The sequence below is a fragment of the Symphalangus syndactylus genome, chromosome 6 (genome assembly GCF_028878055.3).
Source record: "Symphalangus syndactylus isolate Jambi chromosome 6, NHGRI_mSymSyn1-v2.1_pri, whole genome shotgun sequence".
NCBI lineage: Eukaryota > Metazoa > Chordata > Mammalia > Primates > Hylobatidae > Symphalangus > Symphalangus syndactylus.
This window is the reverse complement of record NC_072428.2, coordinates 48,607,923-48,626,500: the sequence shown is the minus strand read 5'-3', so window position 1 is coordinate 48,626,500 and position 18,578 is coordinate 48,607,923. Positions and strand designations below refer to the sequence as shown.

Genomic DNA, 18,578 nt, shown 5'->3' with positions numbered 1-18,578 from the left:
AGAGAGAAGAAATTCTGCCTGTGAAGAACAAGTTCAGCCCATGCTGTGGAATTCCAGTGTTTCTATGATTTTCCCTTTCTGACCACCTGGCCTGTAGATTTACCTGCTTAGTCAGACCCCACAATTGCGTAAGCCAATTCTGGTGTATCAGTTTGCTAGGGCTGCCATGACAAAGTATCACAAACTAGGTGGCTTAGAACAACAGAAATTTATTGTCTCATAGTTCTGGAGGCTAGAAGTCCAAGATCAAGGTGTTGGCAGGGTTGGCTCCGTCTGAGGGCTGTGATGAGGAGTCTGCTCCAAGCCTCTCCTCTAGCTTCTGGTGGTTTACCGACAGTCACTGGTGCCCCTTGGCCTGTAGATAATGTATTGCCCCAAACTCTGCCTTCATCATTACACGATATTCTCCCTGTGTGTGTATGTCTCTCTGCTTCCAATTTTCTCCTTTTAATAAGGACACTAGTCATATTGGATTAGGGCCCAGGCTAACAACCCCATTTTAACTGATTAACTCTGTAACAACCCTATCTCTAAATAAGGTTACATTCTGGGGTACTGGAGGTTAGGACTCCAGTATATTTTGGAGGAAGATGGAATTAAATCCATATCACTTGCTTCTCCAGTTGAACCCTGGATTATACTCTGTGTGTATCACTTGGTCCCCAAAACAGCTTACCAGAAACATTGGTTTCTCCATTTGGCACATCTCATGTCTCCAGAAACACTGACTCATCCTCTGATATGGAGATGTTTAAATCTGGGTATACTGGGTATAAGAATGATACAATTACTCAGTTCCCACAAAAAACGGCCAGGGTTGGAGATTTATCAGAAAATGATTTATGAAGCTATTGTTAGAATTCTGGGGCACCTCAGCCAGCTAGACTCTATAGGTATTTCAAATGAGGAGTGGGACATTTTAACTATAACCTGGCTTTGCCATCTGCAGCTGCTTAATACCCAACAAGAATGAACAACTTGGAAAGCAGATAATTGGCTTTGTGGGGTTTGGAAAGAAGAATCATGGGTGTGAGAATGTGTAAGGAAGCTGGTTAGGTAGTTCAAATGTCCAGGGTCTGGAATTGGTGAAGATATTTCATATTTCTATGTCTCTGTTATGCATTGCACACTTGCTTGTGGCCAAGTGTATCTTACCTGATTTAATCCTCACTACATTCTTATTAGGGATGCATTGTTTTCCCTTAGTAGGGTTGAAAAAAATGAGTCTGAGATGACTCTTTCTTAAGATTACACATCTAGTAATGATTGGCCAGGATTCAGACATACAGTCACTCGTTCTTTGTGAACTCCATATATGTGAATTCACCTACCCACTAAAAATTATTTATAGCTCCAGAAGTGATACTCATGTTGTTCTCAGAATCATTCACAGGCATGTGAAGAGTGACAAAAAATACACGTTGTTATACATATGTTTCCAGATGAGGTAAAACAAGGCAATGTTTTGCCTTCTTGCTTCAGCCCTCATCCTATAAACAAGTGTCCTTTTCATGGTCTATTTAGTAACACTTTTTTTTTTCATTTCTGTTCTTTTTATTGGTGACCTCAGTGTTTAAAATGGCCCCAAGCATAGTGCTGAAGTGCCGTCTAGTGTTCCTAAGTGCAAAAGTCTGTGGTGTGCCTCACATAGAAAACACACGTGTTAGATAAGCTTTGTTCAGATATGAGTCATAGTGCTGTTGGCCATGAATTTAATGGCCATGAATTCATTGTAATGAACCAACAATATATATTAAATAACATGTCTTTAAACAGAAACACACATAAAACAAGTTTATGTACTGATCAGCTGATGAAAATGTACCTTGAAGTCACCTAACCCTGTACGTTTCCTAGGAGCGACGGCTGAGTATTCTCCTATTCGGTGTCCATGGTGACTTGATAGGATGTAATTACTGCAGATAGTGAGAATCGACTGTCTCTGTGTTGGGCTCTAAAGACTGCCCTCTAATTCACATCAGAAGGATTAGAACTGGGAACCAAAGAGTTGGTGACCCTATCTTTTACCTGCTTTAGGAATGAAGGAGACTGTAGCCTGAAAGCCCCTGAAGGTCCCGTTTTCATCTGATTGGAAGCTGATGAGCATGATGCTGGAGGGGCTCAGCACAGGTGTGGGGACATCATAGCCACACAGCCGAGCTTGTTGAAGGCCAGCCCAGGCACGACATTGTCAAGCACCCAGCAGACAGCCATGGCATTGGAGAGAAGAAAAAAAGAAAATCGTCCTTCAGTTAACTGTTGAGAAATACGCTTTTCACAATTCATTTTCAAAATAAAGGCAGCTCACTCCTTAAATAGGTAATTAACCCCATGACATTTCAATTTGGTTTTCTCTCCTGAACACTCCCACACACAATGATGTTAAGGGAACTGGTTCTAGCCTCAAGACTTGTTTCAATGGAACTTTCCCCTTCTGACTCCTAGTTTCCTCATGGGTCTTTCGCATTTCTGTTTCAGTGGTTCTTTGATTCTCCCTTTTTCTCTTCCTGCCCCTAATGAAGAAGACAAAGGACTGATGGTGAGACCACAGGGAGGGGTGGAGGTGGTGCAGGAAGATGAAGGAAGATTGGTCCGTCTCCTTTTCGTTCCCATCTCAAGACTGGGTCCAAACGCAAACCAGAGCAAGCTGAGGCTCAGAGGACACAAACCTATTTCCTTCTTCCTTTCTACATCGCTGTGCACTGTCACATAGTCGGAAGTGCAGTCTCCACTTTCTTCTATTTCCAGACTCTGAAATGAAAGCTGAGAAGATGCGAAGTTACATCCAGAGTAAACAATCTGAATGAATTACCTGACTTTGATTCAGCAGAGAAATTTGGATTGCTTAACTTGTTCTGGAGTAAGACCTTAGATGAGAAAGTTAATGGGGTATTCAGGAGTGGGTCAGATTACCAAGGAAAGGATTCTATAGCACAGGCTCTAACTTTTTGAAATAGCTACCAAATATGGCCTGAATCAAAGAGCAGGAAACTGTGCAAATATTTTAGCTTCCTAGCATCTCTAAGAGATTAGAAGAGCTACCACATGGGGATTTTTTCCCCTGGAAGCAACTAGGCACTCAACTGAACTAATTGCATATACACAAAACTGCTTCTCTGGACATCTTAGTGTTGTTCACCTGGTTCCTGATGTTTCATCTTGAACCTCTAGTTCTCCTGAATCAAGACTGAAATTGGTTGTGCCCCTTGGAGACCATGTCTCTCTACCCAGCGGGATATATCTGGCTCCTCTTCTCATCTGCTCTGTCCTGTTGCCACTAAATTTCCATGCCTCACTGCAAAATTCTGATAAGGCACAGATATAAATGAGTCTAATTGCTGATATAAAACAAAATATTATCTGAGCTACTGAAAGCATTTGCATAAGTGGGCTCAGAGTCAAATGCAGTGAACCTCATGAATGTGCATGAAAAAGGAAATCCTTGTATGAGTCAGAGAGAGTTGATTTTGGATACCAAGCTTAAATGTAAACCTCAGCAAAATTCTTGAGTAGATTATTAAGCTATGATGAGTAATGACCTAGAAAAGAAAGGTGATCACCTGGAATCAACCTAGGGTCACCAAGAATAAATCATGACAAACCTTTTCTCATAGTTTCTATAATTGTGATGCTTATTGGCAGCATAATATTTCATTTATCTTTATCCTTGAGACCTGCATTTTTTGCTATCTTAAAAACTCGGCAGTGAATATCTTTATGCATTTACTTTTTTTCTTCTCTTGTATAATTCCCTGCATGGGGCACTTGTTTTGTGTCAGGAAAAGGGAGGGGAACTATCTAGACAGAAGGAACGGTGTGAAGGAGAAACAAAGAAACAATAAAGAGTGATCTTGGAGCAGTTTGGTGAGCACTAGCCAATTGAATTTGAAGTGAAGAGTGGTGGGAGAGAGGGCTGATGAAATAGGAGTTCTGATTTTAACACACAGTTGGTGGCGATTCAATGGGACCCGGACTCTAAGCAAGAAACAGAAAGGATTGTGTGGATAAAACAAAACTGGAGGCAAATAATTACTAATGGTGAAGGTAGGCTTGGGGAGGGGGACACGTATCAGAAATGGGATTCATTCAAACACTTATTAAACCCTTACTGGGATACTTTCTGGGAAGGGGCCCTTTTCTCTCCAAGTCAAATGGTGAGTATATTCCTATGACTTTTAACACCAATTTCCAAATTCCTATCTTAGATGAGTTCTGCAAAATGATGCTGTCACTGGCAAGGTATGAGAGCATCACTTCACTGATGCACAACACTCAACCTTTATTTATTGAAGAGATATTTTTCAATCACTTCTGGCTCTGGCATTTTCAGATTTGCAACTAAATTTCCTCTTCTTCCTCCACCTGGAAACATGCTCACAACTTAAATTTTATCCTCTACCACTAACAAATTTTCCTTATTTCTGCTGAAATTTTTGCCCCAACTCTGTTTAGGTTTGAGGAACTTTTAGAAAGAAATCTATACCAACTGCCTCTGTATCATCTTTTCCCAGTCATTCATAAAACCTGTGTGATCTTGTTTCTGCCATTAACATCTGACTTCACGTGATATTTCAGATACCACCAATCCCAATTCCTCTCAATTGGTCAATTTCCAGTCTAATTATTCTCCCTTTTTATGGAGGTGTGGGGTGGGGACTGGCCACCTCAGTTCTCATCTCTTTAAGTTCTAACTTAGTGTGGTATCCAAACGATTGGTCACATCTTTTTGTTTGGTTTTGTTTGTGTTTTAAGTTAAAGGCTGCATTCTCCAGGCTGTCATAAGAACACACCAATTTGGTTCTCCTGCCACATCTCAGAGGTCTTTCCATCTCTTAAGTGAGAACGCTGGGGTCTCATCATCTCTCACTCCTCTCCCCTTTATTTTCTATTCTCCTTTCTGTCCGTCGTACACTGTCTTGTTTTCAATTATTATTTTAAAAGAAAGACCTATAAGAAAATACCTCATTCAATCTCACCCTGACTGAAGTCTTACTTCTACCTCCCTGATGGTATCTCTCTGCAGATGGTCCATTAGTGGTTAATGGACAAACAAGTAGCCACAAACCCTGCTAATCAAATGTGGAATAAACTCCATTTCCAGATGTTCAAAGGCCTCCATACATTGACTTCTGCCTTGCCTTCCACTGCCCACTCCAGGACACCTTAAGACCCTCTTAAACCAGCGATTCCCTGAGCCTGTTCTGTGGTGGTTCCTCTAGGCTTGCTCTGTCCTCTCTGCTTGAAAGCCTTGAAGATTTTGGCCTAATTGACCTTGACTTTTGTTATCTATAACTTACAATGTGTTTCGTGAGCAGTTTAATAAATAAGGAAGAAATGCTTGTTTCTGGAATGGACTAAGAAAGTCATCAACACAAAGTTTTTTTTTTTTTTTTTTTTTTTTTTTTTTTTAAGAGTTTCGCTCTTGTAGCCCAGGCTGGAGTGCAGTGGCGCGATCTCGGCTCACTGCAACCTTCGTCTGCCGGGTTCAGGCAATTCTCCTGCCTCAGCCTCCCGAGTAGCTGGGAATACAGGCGCCCGCCATTGCGCCCAGCTAATTCAACACAAAGATTAAAGCAGCACTTTTTTTTTTTAAAACAAAAAGTAAAGAGCACAGTGCCATCTAGTGGAAAACATGTGTAGTTGCAGGGGAAACTGAGCAGATCCATTATTCAGCAAGTATTTATTGACAGCTTTGTGTGTCAGGTGCCGGGTTCTAGGTACTGAAAATACAGCAGTGAATAAATCAGATAAAACCTCTGACCTCATGGTGCTTATGTTACCTATTTTGTGAATTTACCATAGCTAAGTAAGGACAGCCAAAGTCAATACCTTTATTAGGTGATGTTTGGGGGCCTGAAAAATCCAGTCACAGTGAGCCATGTCACTGTAGTTTTCAGGATAGTTTAGACTCTGTATGAGACCTTCTTCAAAAAGGACAGTTAAGTAACTGCAACCTGAACCTGAAACATAAGAAAAAGTCCAAACAGATGGCACCATTCAAATAAAGAATTCTCACTGCCCTCCCTCCTGTCTCCTGAAAATGATGCATATCAAATGCATTTTCAGACATTGCCAACAAGAAAAGAGGTAGTGCATGATTCTCCAGAACTCTCAGGCCCTCTAGACTCACTTGGATGGACAATCACTACGAGCTAGCAGGGTGAACTCAGGGTTGAGGGGGAGACTGCCCCCTGTTCTCTAGTTGGCCTGTGCCCCTCATCCATGTGGAGCCAGTTGGGCCCTGGGAGAGGGATCCCTGCCGCTCACCTAATTCCTATGGGGCCTAAGCTTCTACAGAAGGTGGGGATAGAATGTGATTAAAAGTAAACGGTTTTACCAGGAATGTAGTTTGGTTTCAGAGCTTTATAGGTAAGATTAAACCCAGCTGCATAATCTGTGGCATCAGAGACGAATTTCAGCCTTAGAGAATTAGAGCCAACAAGAATGGATGAAGGGAGGCTTTCTCCACAAAATTTTCCTGCAGGATGAGAAAGAAAGATTCTTTGTTCAGAATCTGGAAAATAGTTCCCATTCAATGATTTAAGAAGAACTGAATTTGCCATGATATTTCAGGATTGTCCAATCCAAAGTTTCTCAGTCTTGTCACAACTGACATTTTGAGCCAGAACCTTCTTTGTGTTCTTGCTATCCTGCATCTTTTGTAGGATATTTGGTAGCATTCCTGGCCTCTGCCAGTGACAATTCCTGCACTTGTGACAACTGAAAAATGCTTCTCATTCATTGCCAAATGTGTCCTGAGGGTTGGGGGTACAAAATCACCTCCAGCTGAGAAACCACAGAAACACCATTCCATTTCTGTTTCTTATAAGTAAACCGTCTCCTTCTCATGGTTGTCTATTTGTATTTCCCTTCTTAGCTTGATGAGGCAGGGAAAGGTCATTTTCACAGCTAGGAAAGCAGTGACCTGTCTGGAGATCCTGAGAGGCCCTGGAATATATCTAGAGTTTATTCCTCATGGACGCCAGGTCTGGCAAATGGGCCTAGGAAGCCTGGTTTGATGGGAAGCAGATTTGGCAAGTAAATTTCCCTGTGACCTTGCAGCCATCACCCAGGCTCAGATTTGGTTCCTTCCCACTCCCAATTCTGAGTCTCAAAGCTGAAGTCAAGAAGTGTGGCATTTACAGATGGCTGAATGCCAGACATAAGATAACCAGGCCTCATTAAATCCACTTGGCACTGGTTTCCATTTGACATTGTGAAAATCCACTCACCAATGGGTCTGTCTTCTAAAGAATACATTGACAGATAATTGTGGTGACAAGACTCAACATCTAGGTGGGAAAAACTGAGCAACACATGCATTTCCTCTGGTACCAGCAGGGTCCAGACACACCGCCTGTAGGCAGATCATGGAGAGGGCGTTATTTCTAGACAGAAAATGACTATCACAGTCCAATTGGTGGGCACAGCCAGACCGGAGGTAGGAGTAAGGAGGAGGAGTACAAAGGGGGTTACTCACTGCTTGCTCTCATAATATAGGTGGAGGCTTTCTGGGAAGTGCAGCTCCCCCTCAGCCCCGCTGACTATGACATCCTGCTCACTGCACCAGGCTGGGAGGGAAAGCCAGGAGAGTCAGGGTTAGCTGTGCCGGTAACCACAACAGCCCCTCCCTCCAGAAGCTGCAAACACCATAGCCTCCTGGTTCTTCTTGATGTACTCTTCGTTCTTCATGAAATCTTCTCCTGTCTTTGCGTCTATGATGCCTTTTTGGTTCCTTTTAGATCCTGCTTAACCTGGAGATTCTATGATTGGTTTTCTTTCCTTAACTCCTCTCTCTCTTATTTTATCTTTGAGGCAGGGCCTCAATCTCTCACCCAGAGTGGAGTGCAGTGGCACGATCACAGCTCACTGCAACCTCAACCTCCTGGGCTCAAGCAATCCTCCTGCTTCAGCCTCTCGGGCAGCTGAGACCACAGACTCACACCACCACACCCGGCTAATTTTTTGAAGAAATTATTTGTGAGACAGAGTCTCACTTTGTTGCCTAGGCTGGGTCTTGAACTCCTGGACTCAAGCGATCCTCCCACCTGGGCCTCCCAAATTGCAGTGATTACAGGCGTGAGCCACCTCTGGCCCTTTACTCTTCTTTTGCTGACCTCATACTGTTCTATAAGTGCAGGTATTTCCCAGGTTCTAGCCTTCATCCTCATCTGCTCGCTCTCTATGATCCCTTGGACCGGGTTCATTCATACCCTCCATTTCAGATGTCATCTCTACATTTCTAAACTTCAGATCTGATTTTTTATGACGGTTTCCTAGCTGTCTCCCTCAGAACTCAATATGCTACAAATAGAATTCCTTGGGTCAGCAAAACTGTACCCATTTCTGATTATTTTTGTGTGCCCTTCTCTTAGTCTCTCATGCTCAAAACTTTGGTACTATCTTCTCTTCCTTCTTCCTTACAACCTTTCATCTAATTGGCTCCCAATCCTCATTTCTCATTTCTATTCCTTCCTTTTCATTCTGTGGATATTGCCTTGGTTCAAACCTTCATTTCTTGTCTCTCAAACTGATGAAGAATTTCATACGTCCATGCATTCGTCCCCTCGCAACCCATCCCCTACATGCTGTTCTTATGCTATTAAAGTATAGTTCAAACCTGCTTATCTAATTAATCAGCTTTCTATTACTCAATCGTATCCAAACTTTTTTGGCTGGCATTTAAAGTTTCCATAGTTTGATCTCAAGTTATGTTTCTATTCTTCTCCCTTATAAATCCGCATCACATGCCCTATGCTTTTGTTGCCATCTTCATCCTTAAGATCTTTCCTTTAATAAGTATGATTCCTTGAACTGGAATATTTTTCTTTACCCATATTCCATTTCCACTTGACAAAATCCTACTCCTCCTTCCAGGTGCAGCTTCAAAGATGTCTGTGCATCAGAGCTCCCCTGTGAGTTTATTTGTTTTCAGCTAGAAGCAGCCTCTCATTCCTCTGAGCTCCCAGGGTACTATTTTTCTATATTGCTCTTTGTAGATCTTTCCACAGCTTCAAAGAACGACTGAAGATTTGAACTAAAGTGTCTTAGAGACCATCTGGCCCACACTATTTTCTTTATGGATGAGGGCCAGAGTTAGGAAAAGGCTTGCCCAAAGTCACAGAGTGAATTCATCGCAGGATCGCAATGGGACAAAGGGGATGAGACCCTATATAAGTAGGGACACTTTCAGGGCAAGGTGTGTAGCTTACTGACCACATCTACACTGCGTTGCCCTCTTTCCTTGAGTCTCTGATTCCAAGCTAGTGTTTGGCAAAGGTTGGCTGAATTGGGACAGAGCTCTGGATTGCTAAGAAATGAAATGGGAGGGCAACTGGGGCTTCTGCTGGGCCTAATGGCTGTAGGTGCTCCAGGTGGTAGTTTTAGACCTACTGAGCAGGGAGCGCTCTTGGAGAGGAAGACTTTAGGAACTGATATTCAGAAATGCTAGATGTTAATTTGTGCTCCCGATGGAGCAGCCTGCAAGAGATACCCACCTCTGGAGCTCTTTCTCCGATTACCTGGGAAAGAAAAAGATGCAATTGAAAGCCTGTGGTATCCTGAACAATGCTTCAAGAAGTTAGCATCTTCTTGGCGCACAAGAGATTTTTAAGTCAATATGCAACTAATAAAAATCTAATCTGTGGAAAGAAGGGAAGGGATAAATGGATAAAGTAGGAAAGGGGCTCTGGTGTTTTAAAATGATTTAATTCTCTTTAAGTGGGCTAATATGAAACGGTAATTAACTGGAGGTTTCACAGAGCAAGGGGTCACTTTACATAAGAACAGAGGCTAGAGATGGAAATAATTTGTCCATAACTATAAAAGAGTTGCTGGGTTAAATAGGTAAAACTTTAACTGAGGGCTCAGATACCTGCCACTGCACCATACACTTGAAAACAAACTCAAATTCTTACTAAACTTAATTTAAAGTAACTTCTTTAGAAAAGGATAAAAGCCTTTTTGAGGTTGGAAGCCACCAGATAAGAAAACAATTAAGTTGGATTTGGAGGAGGCAAAGAAGTTGCAATTAGCTCACTAGTCAATCACAAGGGTGTACACTCATCCCTCAATATCTGTGGGGGATTGGTTTCAGAACCCTTGCAGATACCAAAAATCTGAGGATGCTCAAATCCTTAGATTAAACGGCATAGTATTTGCATACAACCTAGGCATGTCTTCCCCTATGCAGCACTCTAAATTGTCTCTGGAGTGCTTGCGATACCTAAGACAATGTAAATGCCATGTAAAGAGTTGTTATACTGTATTTTTAACAATTTGTATTGTCATTATTATTGTATTGTTATTTTTATTGTTTTTATTTTTCTCCAAATATTTTTGATCCACAGCTGGTTGAATCTGCTGATGTGGAACCTGCAGATATGGGGGCCTGGCTGCATGTATATCCTGGCTTTTTCAGACTTACTATACCTGGATCTATGCCAGGGATTCTCATGGTTAGTACTATTAACCTTTTGGGTGGGATCATTCTTTGTTGTGGGAGGCTGTCCTGTACTTTGTAGGATGTTTAGCAGCATCCAAGGCCCCTACCCACTGGACACCAGGGCCACTCCTCAGCGCCGCCAGTTGTGACAATTAAAAATGTCTCCTGATACTGTCCCTGGGGACAAAATTGCCCCGGTTGATAACTACTGATCTGTTATAGTTTGCTAGATTTTGTTGAGAAGTAAGTGGTGAAAGCATATCATCAACTGAGATAGTTTCAATTAAAGGCCAGTTTGAGAAGGTCTAGGATGGATGGATTCATTTTGCATTGAATATCTGCATGCTGTTCCACATACCATATTTTACTCTTGTTTTATTTAGACTTGGTAAATCTCACAATCCTTCTGTGCTACACTGAGAACAGAGGTAAAGCCTGTCTGTTCAGGTGTTCTGATTTGCCAGGACTCTGCTGATGCTCTCTCCGGCCCTAGCAGAATGGCAGCCTCTTAACCTTGTGTGATGGCTTAGTTACCAGTTTGGATGTGTTCGTGGATCCAGGGAAGCACTTTACTAAGGTCTGTGAAGATCCCAGGGGATCCTTGATCATTTTTCCTCACATTGTTTCTCCAGCCTCGACCACATCCCAAACCCCAGGAAGTCACACCAGCCAGAGTCCAGGCCCCTTTCTTATTCCGGCACATGAGTGAACCACCTGAATCTCCCTGTAGAGGGAAAAAGCCTCTATTAGCATCACTGTCAGTGTTTGTGCCCCAAAGTGCTCACTTTTTCCTCACCAGGATGCTGGAGGAGGATCAATGACATCTCCTCACTTCTAATAATTTAGACTCGGGGTTCTGTGTCTAAAGATCCCAGCACAATTCCCATATGATGCTTAAATATCACCGGAACCCAACAATCCCACCTCCCTTTTCCTCATCCATGGCTTTCATCAAAGCAGCAGACTTCCTTCTTTCTCTCATCTCACGCTGCAGACTCAGAGAAGTCTTGGCCAGCAATGAGACTGACTTCAAGCCTTGGTTAGTAGGAAGAATGGAGGCAAAGTGTAAAGTTCCCAACATCCACAAACTGGAAATTTCTAAATAGGAAAAGAGTCAGCCATCCTTCAGGAATGGGAGAACCCCGAGTTCATTCTTGGCATTATCTGTTATTTGGTCTTTTGGAAAAAGCAGAAGACCTCTTTTAAATCACACTTCCTGCTAAAAACAGATTGTTTCCACTGTCCCTTTATTTTGACATAACCTCCCTTGGTACTCCTAACCCTTATTTCCAGATTCCTGCCTTACCTGGAATCAGTCTTCCTGCAGCCCCTCACCTGATAACAGGTGAGCCTCTTAGGGAAATGGTTTGGATCTACCACTTTTCTCACACATTTAACTAATTATTTGACCCCTATATAGCTTCTTCAAGACTATTCTTTATTCTACCTCTCCAATATGCTTTCTAATTAAATTAAATTTCACTGAAACTTAAGAAAACTAGAAGAAAACAAAACCAAGGGAAGCCTTGCCTGGGGCCTGACAGCCCCGCAGCTCCCACCCACCTGACATGCGTCTCTCCCTCCATCAGGAAAACCCGTGCAAAGAAAGGTCTTCCCACTGATGGGCCTCTTTAGTGTTAACAGAGCTGCCACACACTCTTCCCAGGTCAAAATAGGCAGATTCACTTCCTGCAAGACTTGTGAGAGGATGCCATCTGAAAAACAGAGAGATGGAAGCCCCAGCAGGAACTCTCACCCTTTCTGAGTTAAAGATGCATCATTTGTGTTTGTGTGGCTTGGAAAGACTTGAATTTCTAAGTACAATGTGACATTCTGTATCTTTAAAAATGTATGCACAATTGTTTTTAAAAGTGGATTAAAAATTCCATTTTCTGATTGCCCACCAGAAAGTTCTGACCTCTGCTTAAGAGGAATGGCACACAAGTTCTTACCTTCGGTTAAGCGGCCCCAGCCTGCAGTTGTACAAATAAAACCAGCCTCAAATTGCTCCTGCAGCTCTGGAAGACATATGGGCCCCACAAAATGGTCTGAAGAAAAGAACAAGGTAGGGCTTGTCTCATTCATGGAGGAGAGGACACTATAAGCCACTCACCAGTTGGTATCCAGGTGGTTCCCTAAAGACCTCATAAGAGCTGTGATAGCTCTGCCTGGCACCTCCAGGGGTTACTTGTCAGATAAAGAAAACCTCCTGACTCCATGTAATGCTATCTCCAGAACCACAAGCAAAAAGTTTCAGGTAGGACTCTCCAGCCCAAATTCCTTTCTCAAAGTGCATGATCCAGAACATATACTGCAGGAAATGTGCTATGGCACAGAGGTTGTAGAGAATATGGGGTAGACAATTCAATATGATCCTCAAATGTTTACCAAATTGGAAGGCTCCAGCCATCTTCAAAAGGGCAATATCATAGTCCATTGGTTTCTTGGTGGAGAAATGTGGATGTATGATGACAGTTTCAATAGTGAGAGTTTGCTCTCCCGGCTCTGTCTGGCTTAAGTCATATTCTCCAGCAGTAACATTCAAAGTTGACACAATGTTTCTATGGAAAGCAAACAGTAAAATGAATGAATTTCATTCTGCCTCTGAGTAATTGCAATGGTTGACACACTGGCTTCTCTGGCCTGGGCGAAAGAGTGAGACTCCGTCTCAAAAAAGAAAAATGATATGGATAAATAATATGGCGTGTGAGGCTGCTGAGCAGAGAAAGTGAGAATAATTCCAACGCTATTAGAAAAAAATGCAGAGCTTCCAACTTCCAGTAGAGGACTAGTGAAGAGTGGGCTCATATAGAGCCAAGGATATGATGAATTTAATACTTTGCAATGTTATTTGAAAATATCTAGAGATGCACATACATTGTAGCTCAGGGCTCTACAACTATAGGGGACTTTATTCAGCTACCCTGGGAGGTTGACCTGACCTGATATCAGTGAGATCCTTTGGGAACGATTTGTGATTCCCAGTAAGTACGCTACTTCAATGTCAGAGATCCTATGCTTAGTGTATATTATAAGGCACAGACTGCATTATAACTAACTAATGTTCTCTGAAAGGAACTTGGTGGGATGCATTGAGATAGGTAAAGACTTCAGCTTGCCATCCTTTGAGACCCTTCATTCCCAGAAGTGATGCTTCTATACAAAATTGAAGAAGGCCTATTTTCTCTGGGTATACTTCCTTGACTCTTGGCCAAATTCGGTACCTGACTTAATGCATAATGTCTCTCTTACCTATCACTTGCCACATTGCTGTGAGATCATCAGTTGACTCTTCTTAAGAGTCAACTCTCTGGGGGCAGAAATCATGTCTTAGTCATTTTGGTACCTTTGGTATCTAGCAGAAAGTAAACATCCAGGAAATGTCTGCAGACTTGAAATGAAAGAATGACTATATGGGAACATGATCTTGATTACAGCCTAGTATATGCCCAGAACACTGCCAATAATATGATATTTGGATCACACAAGAAAGTGGGCAAAGGGAAGTTGTTGGGTTGAGTCCCAGAGAGGCAGGATCAATGAGAAGGAAGATAGGGAGCCTACTTTCTACTTTACTGGTCTCCCTTTGTTTTCTTTTATCCATTTCTTCAGATGCATAATGAACTAGATATTTTTTCACTGAAATTTAAGAAAACTAGAAGAAAACTTTCACAAATCCTTCTTTGTAATGCTCTTTTTTTTCTGACTTGGATGCTATTATTAACTTCCAGTTATTTTAAGTAAAAACGAATTTTACCTCTGAAAAGAATATATGTCATCTACCAAGTGCCATCTGACAATGTCACCCAGCCCCATTTGTGTCATGCAATTAGGATACTCGTCTATTAAAGCAATACTCACCAATCACACAGGTCCATGTCTTAATAGAGTTATTGCTGATGATTCCAAGGGAGAGGAAATGGTGGTCTGGTCTTCACTCACGGGCTAGGCCTTTCTTACCTGTTTGCAACGCAGTGAGCTGCCGTGATCACCCACTGTGGTGAGACAATGCTTCCTCCACAAATATGCTTCTGCCTTTGTTTCAGAGACACCTAAATTGCAAATACCTTAAATGAAAGCAAGTTCATGCCCTGGGATCCTCCTTAACATGGTGATGAAGCCTATTCTCAAAACCAGACTCAGATATCACACTCGCAAATGTCAAGAATCATGGACTGTGAAAAGATAAAGCCCACACACTACTGCTCAGAAAGAAGAGTGGTGCTGGCAACCCTGGTCTAGATGAGAGGTAGTTAATTTGAGATGATTGGCTGTAAGTATGTGTCAACAGAGGTAGCAGTTAGGAGTGTTGGGATGTATTTACTTATTTTTATAACACTGTTGATGCAGACCTGTTGCTCTAACAATATGAACAATGTCTGTGAATGAAGATAAAAGAGTATAAGATATAGCAGAGTCCAGCTGAAGAGGTTTGGAAGAAAGTCAAGGTGAGGGCTGGGGAGCCTTTCAACACATACTCCAATTTCTCTTAAGCCTCTTAGGGAAATGGTTCGGATCTACCACTTTTCTCATACTCTTAACTATTTGACCCCTATAGCTTCTTCAAGCCTATTCTTTACCCTACCTCTCCAATATACTTTCTAATTTTTGCTTATCCTATTTGTGATATTTGATTTGATTCTAAAATGACTATGTCATACTTTTTCTTATGACATTCATCACATGCCATGATGACTATTCTGTGTCTTTCAACCCAGCTAGGCTATAGGCTCCTCAAAGATATAAACTTAACCTTAGAAATATCTATATCCATAATATCTACCACAGTTCCTGATGCATAGAAGTCCTTGAGACTCACCTGCCAGGGATAGGAACCCTTCTCCACTTGGCTTCCTCCAAGAATGCGACTGAAAATGTTAAAATAATTCCAAGGCTGTACCTTAACCAGACTCTGCCCACAACTGGGAGCTGAGAAAAAAACGAGACAAACTAAATGATTAGACAGCTTCTAGGATTGAGGTAATATCTTCTCTATTTCACCCATGAAACTGAGTCTGAGGCTATAGTGTATGGTGCTCAGCACACATTCAGGTATCAATAAATCTTTATTGGATTTAATTCTCTTGAGGGATGGGAAGTGAGGTCATTTAAGGAGAGTGGAGTGAAGTGTCCTGATTCACAAGTCGGTACTCGGATAGAGGTTTGCTAGGTAATAGAAGAAAACACTCCTCCCTCTTTATGTAAAATACTTTATCCCTGAAAAAGTTGTTTTTATTTATTTGCCCTCAATAGGTTTTCTGACTCCTCAGCCAAGAGATAGGCTAGATTAAAGATGTTTACCACCACCTGGTAACTCAAGGATGGCACATCTTCTGTCCCTCCCGGAGGTCATCCTTTTCCATATTTTGAAGGAGGATTAGAACTAGCCTTGCCTCATAATCACCATGCTTCATTGCCTACCTAAATTCTATAATTCTTATTCCTCAGCTTGGAGATCACCTCAACCAGGAAGTCTTCCTTGATTTCCTCAAAGTGGGGTTGCCTCTCTCCTGTGTTGTGTAGCACGCTTTCTTCACCCCTTTTATAGTTCTTGTCATGCAGAACTGTGATAATGAATTATTTGCCTCCATCATCGGACTATGAACTACTCAAGGGAAAAAAACTTGCCTTATTCACCTCTGCATTTCTAAGGTTTAGCTTAATTCTTGGCATAAATAAGCACTTAGAAACACTGGATGGATGAACAAATGCCTTTTCTTGAGAACACATCCTTAAGAGCATAGCTATTTAGATCAACATGTTAAAATATTCCAAGCTCTTTCACACAGCTTCTCATTTAATCCCACTCTATGCCTATAAATGAAGCACTGTTATCCCCACATTGCAGATGAGAAAACTAAGAATCAAGGAGACATACAGCTGGATAATGGAAGAGCATGAATGTAACAATAAGTGTTTTGATCCTGAACCCAGTACCAGGATGACACTGGATCAAAAGCTTATTTTCTAACTGTTTCAGTTGAATGAGTCATAAATACTTTAAATACAAAATTTACTATTTCCCAAATTCACTAAAGCAAAGTCAGAAAACATGTTGATTCTCAGGGCTGGCACAAGTCTGACCAAGGAGAATTCTGCCAAGAACTGTTTTCAGCTTAAGTTAGTTGAAGGGGAAAAAAAGGACTATTTACAATATACTACAGTGAATATGCTTCATATTTCTCAGCAAGATGATTTTACAAAAGATTAAAAATGCTTCCAAATCCATATTGATTTCCAGACTTTGCTCTGTGAATGAAGATGGGATTATGTAATGGGTCCAAGTAAGTGAACAATCTCAGTTCACTTAGGAAAACTAAGTGAAGAAAACAGGGATTGTTTACTTAATTGGATACATTAGTTGCATTCTGTAAATGTTTCACCCTGTGTCCTATGCCAATTGCAGGAGATAAGTCCAAAATAATTGTTTAAAAACAATTAGATATCCAAAATACATTTGCTTCTCCTATTTTCCCAAAGGAACATGGAGTGGAGTTATTATGTCCATTGCCAGCAAAGGTTCAGACAAAGGTAATTATAGAGTTCATTTGAAACTTACCTTTGGGGAGTGAAACAGTTGCAGATTTACCTTGTTCAAAAAAGACTATTCCTAGTAGTAAAATCAGCTTGTTCCTGCTTATAAGCATTTTGAGACTCATAGTTTTTCCCTGAAATTTTAGAGAGAGTAAAGCAAACAAAAATAGGAAGCCTTGGGAGACCAGCAATAAGCCAATTTAAAACAAGTTTATTCATTAACCAAGACTTGGTGTATCAAGCATGTCCATCTGTTGTTTCTGAATGTAGTGTTTCGCAAAGATCTTTTGCAAGACGTGGAGAAACAACCACAGAAGCAAAGTCTTGATCAAGCAATATTACATATCCTATTACACCTACATCAATTAGTTGATTCTTCCAGAGTGTATCTGGCTAGCAAAGTGGTTAGCATGTAAGGTTTGCATTTGCAAACATTACTTGCTCCTTTGTAGAGCTTACCACTTTCTATAAGAAGATTGATGATCAATGTTGTCCTTGTTTGCAAGGGTACACTTCCCTCCTTTTTTGCAAATGACCCATCCAAATGTATATAATTTTTTTTGGTAGAGATGGAGTTTCATCATGTTGCCCAGGCTGATCTCAAACTCCTGGGCTCAAGGGATCTGCCTGCCTCGCCCTCCCAAAGGTCTGGGATTACAAGTGTGAGCCACCACGCCCAGCCAATATTCTAAAATATTTTTTTTATCTTATTTTGCAAATGTAACTACATGGTTATTATAAACATATGTTGGTGAAGAAGAGAAGTGGAAAGACATTTGGGTGTCACACTCAGGAAGCCCTGCTGTTAGAAAGTCGTCTAGAATACTGTCCATTGGGGCATTTGTGACTCTGCATTCTCCTATCATTTTTGTATTTATAGAAGGGAAACACTAAATCGCCTTTACTTCAATGCCTGGTAGATGTTTGGGAGAGTAAAGTGGCTATGATTACTGTACATTTTCCTCTTTCCTCAACGAGTTTTGGGCACATGGTCAGTGTGTGAGAAATATTTATAGGATGGTCAATGCCATCTATGACCACATAGAAATATAACATTTTTCTGTCAACTTTTATAAGTTACCCACTAAAAATAACAAATGTCAACCCAAAAGCTCTTAATTTCCTTTTGGCAACTTTTGTCTTTGTACAAAAAAAGTATGAAAATACAACACATACAGATAATATAAATGCAAAACAGAGAAGTTGTAAAAACTAACATTTGTGAGCACTACATATTTAGGTCCACTAATCAAGACTGTAGCCTTATGGAAAGAAGGAAACTCAAACCTCTATTGAGGCTTTATCTATAACTACTGTAATCCTGATGCCAAGCATTTTTGGCTACTGGTATGGAGTGATAGCCCCAAGAAGTAATCAATCAATGTCTAAGTCCTAATCAAAGTCTCAATCTTTCTTTGACAGCAAGCTCCCTTTAAATTGCTATTGTGTTTTATCAATCACTTTTGAGAGCAACTTGACTAGGAATATGGCCTTTCTGACCCCAAATTCACTACATTCTGTCTAAAATTTGTATACTGTTAATGTCAAAAGTGCAGAAAGACCTAGCGTGGGCCTAGGATGCACTAAACTTGACAAGCCT

The 18,578-nt window shown here is 41.2% G+C and overlaps 1 protein-coding gene across 1 annotated transcript; it reads right to left on the bottom strand.

The window, feature by feature from the left end:
• Positions 1-189: 189 nt before the first annotated feature.
• OVCH2 (ovochymase 2) lies at positions 190-17,174 on the bottom strand. The gene is made up of 16 exons (XM_055282557.1): positions 17,004-17,174; positions 15,264-15,373; positions 14,405-14,496; positions 12,833-13,005; positions 12,397-12,492; positions 12,008-12,159; positions 10,979-11,168; positions 9,498-9,521; positions 7,481-7,571; positions 7,233-7,357; positions 6,338-6,478; positions 5,830-5,960; positions 2,670-2,763; positions 2,029-2,160; positions 677-766; positions 190-355 (listed from the first exon to the last, which is right to left on the bottom strand). The coding sequence occupies exons 1-15, from the start codon at positions 17,101-17,103 to the stop codon at positions 708-710; spliced, it is 1,710 nt and encodes a 569-aa protein (XP_055138532.1). The 5' UTR covers positions 17,104-17,174; the 3' UTR covers positions 190-355; positions 677-707.
• Between the last annotated feature and the right edge of the window lie 1,404 nt (positions 17,175-18,578).

Coding starts and splice junctions, on each gene's coding strand:
- OVCH2 (XM_055282557.1), bottom strand. CDS start 17,103: ATGAGTCTCAAAATGCTTATAAGCAGGAACAAGCTGATTTTACTACTA. Junction 7,358..7,480: donor CTATATTATGAGAGCAAGCA/GTGAGTAACCCC, acceptor ATCTGCCTACAG/GCGGTGTGTCTGGACCCTGC. Junction 6,479..7,232: donor TTTAGAAGACAGACCCATTG/GTGAGTGGATTT, acceptor CTCATCCTGCAG/GAAAATTTTGTGGAGAAAGC.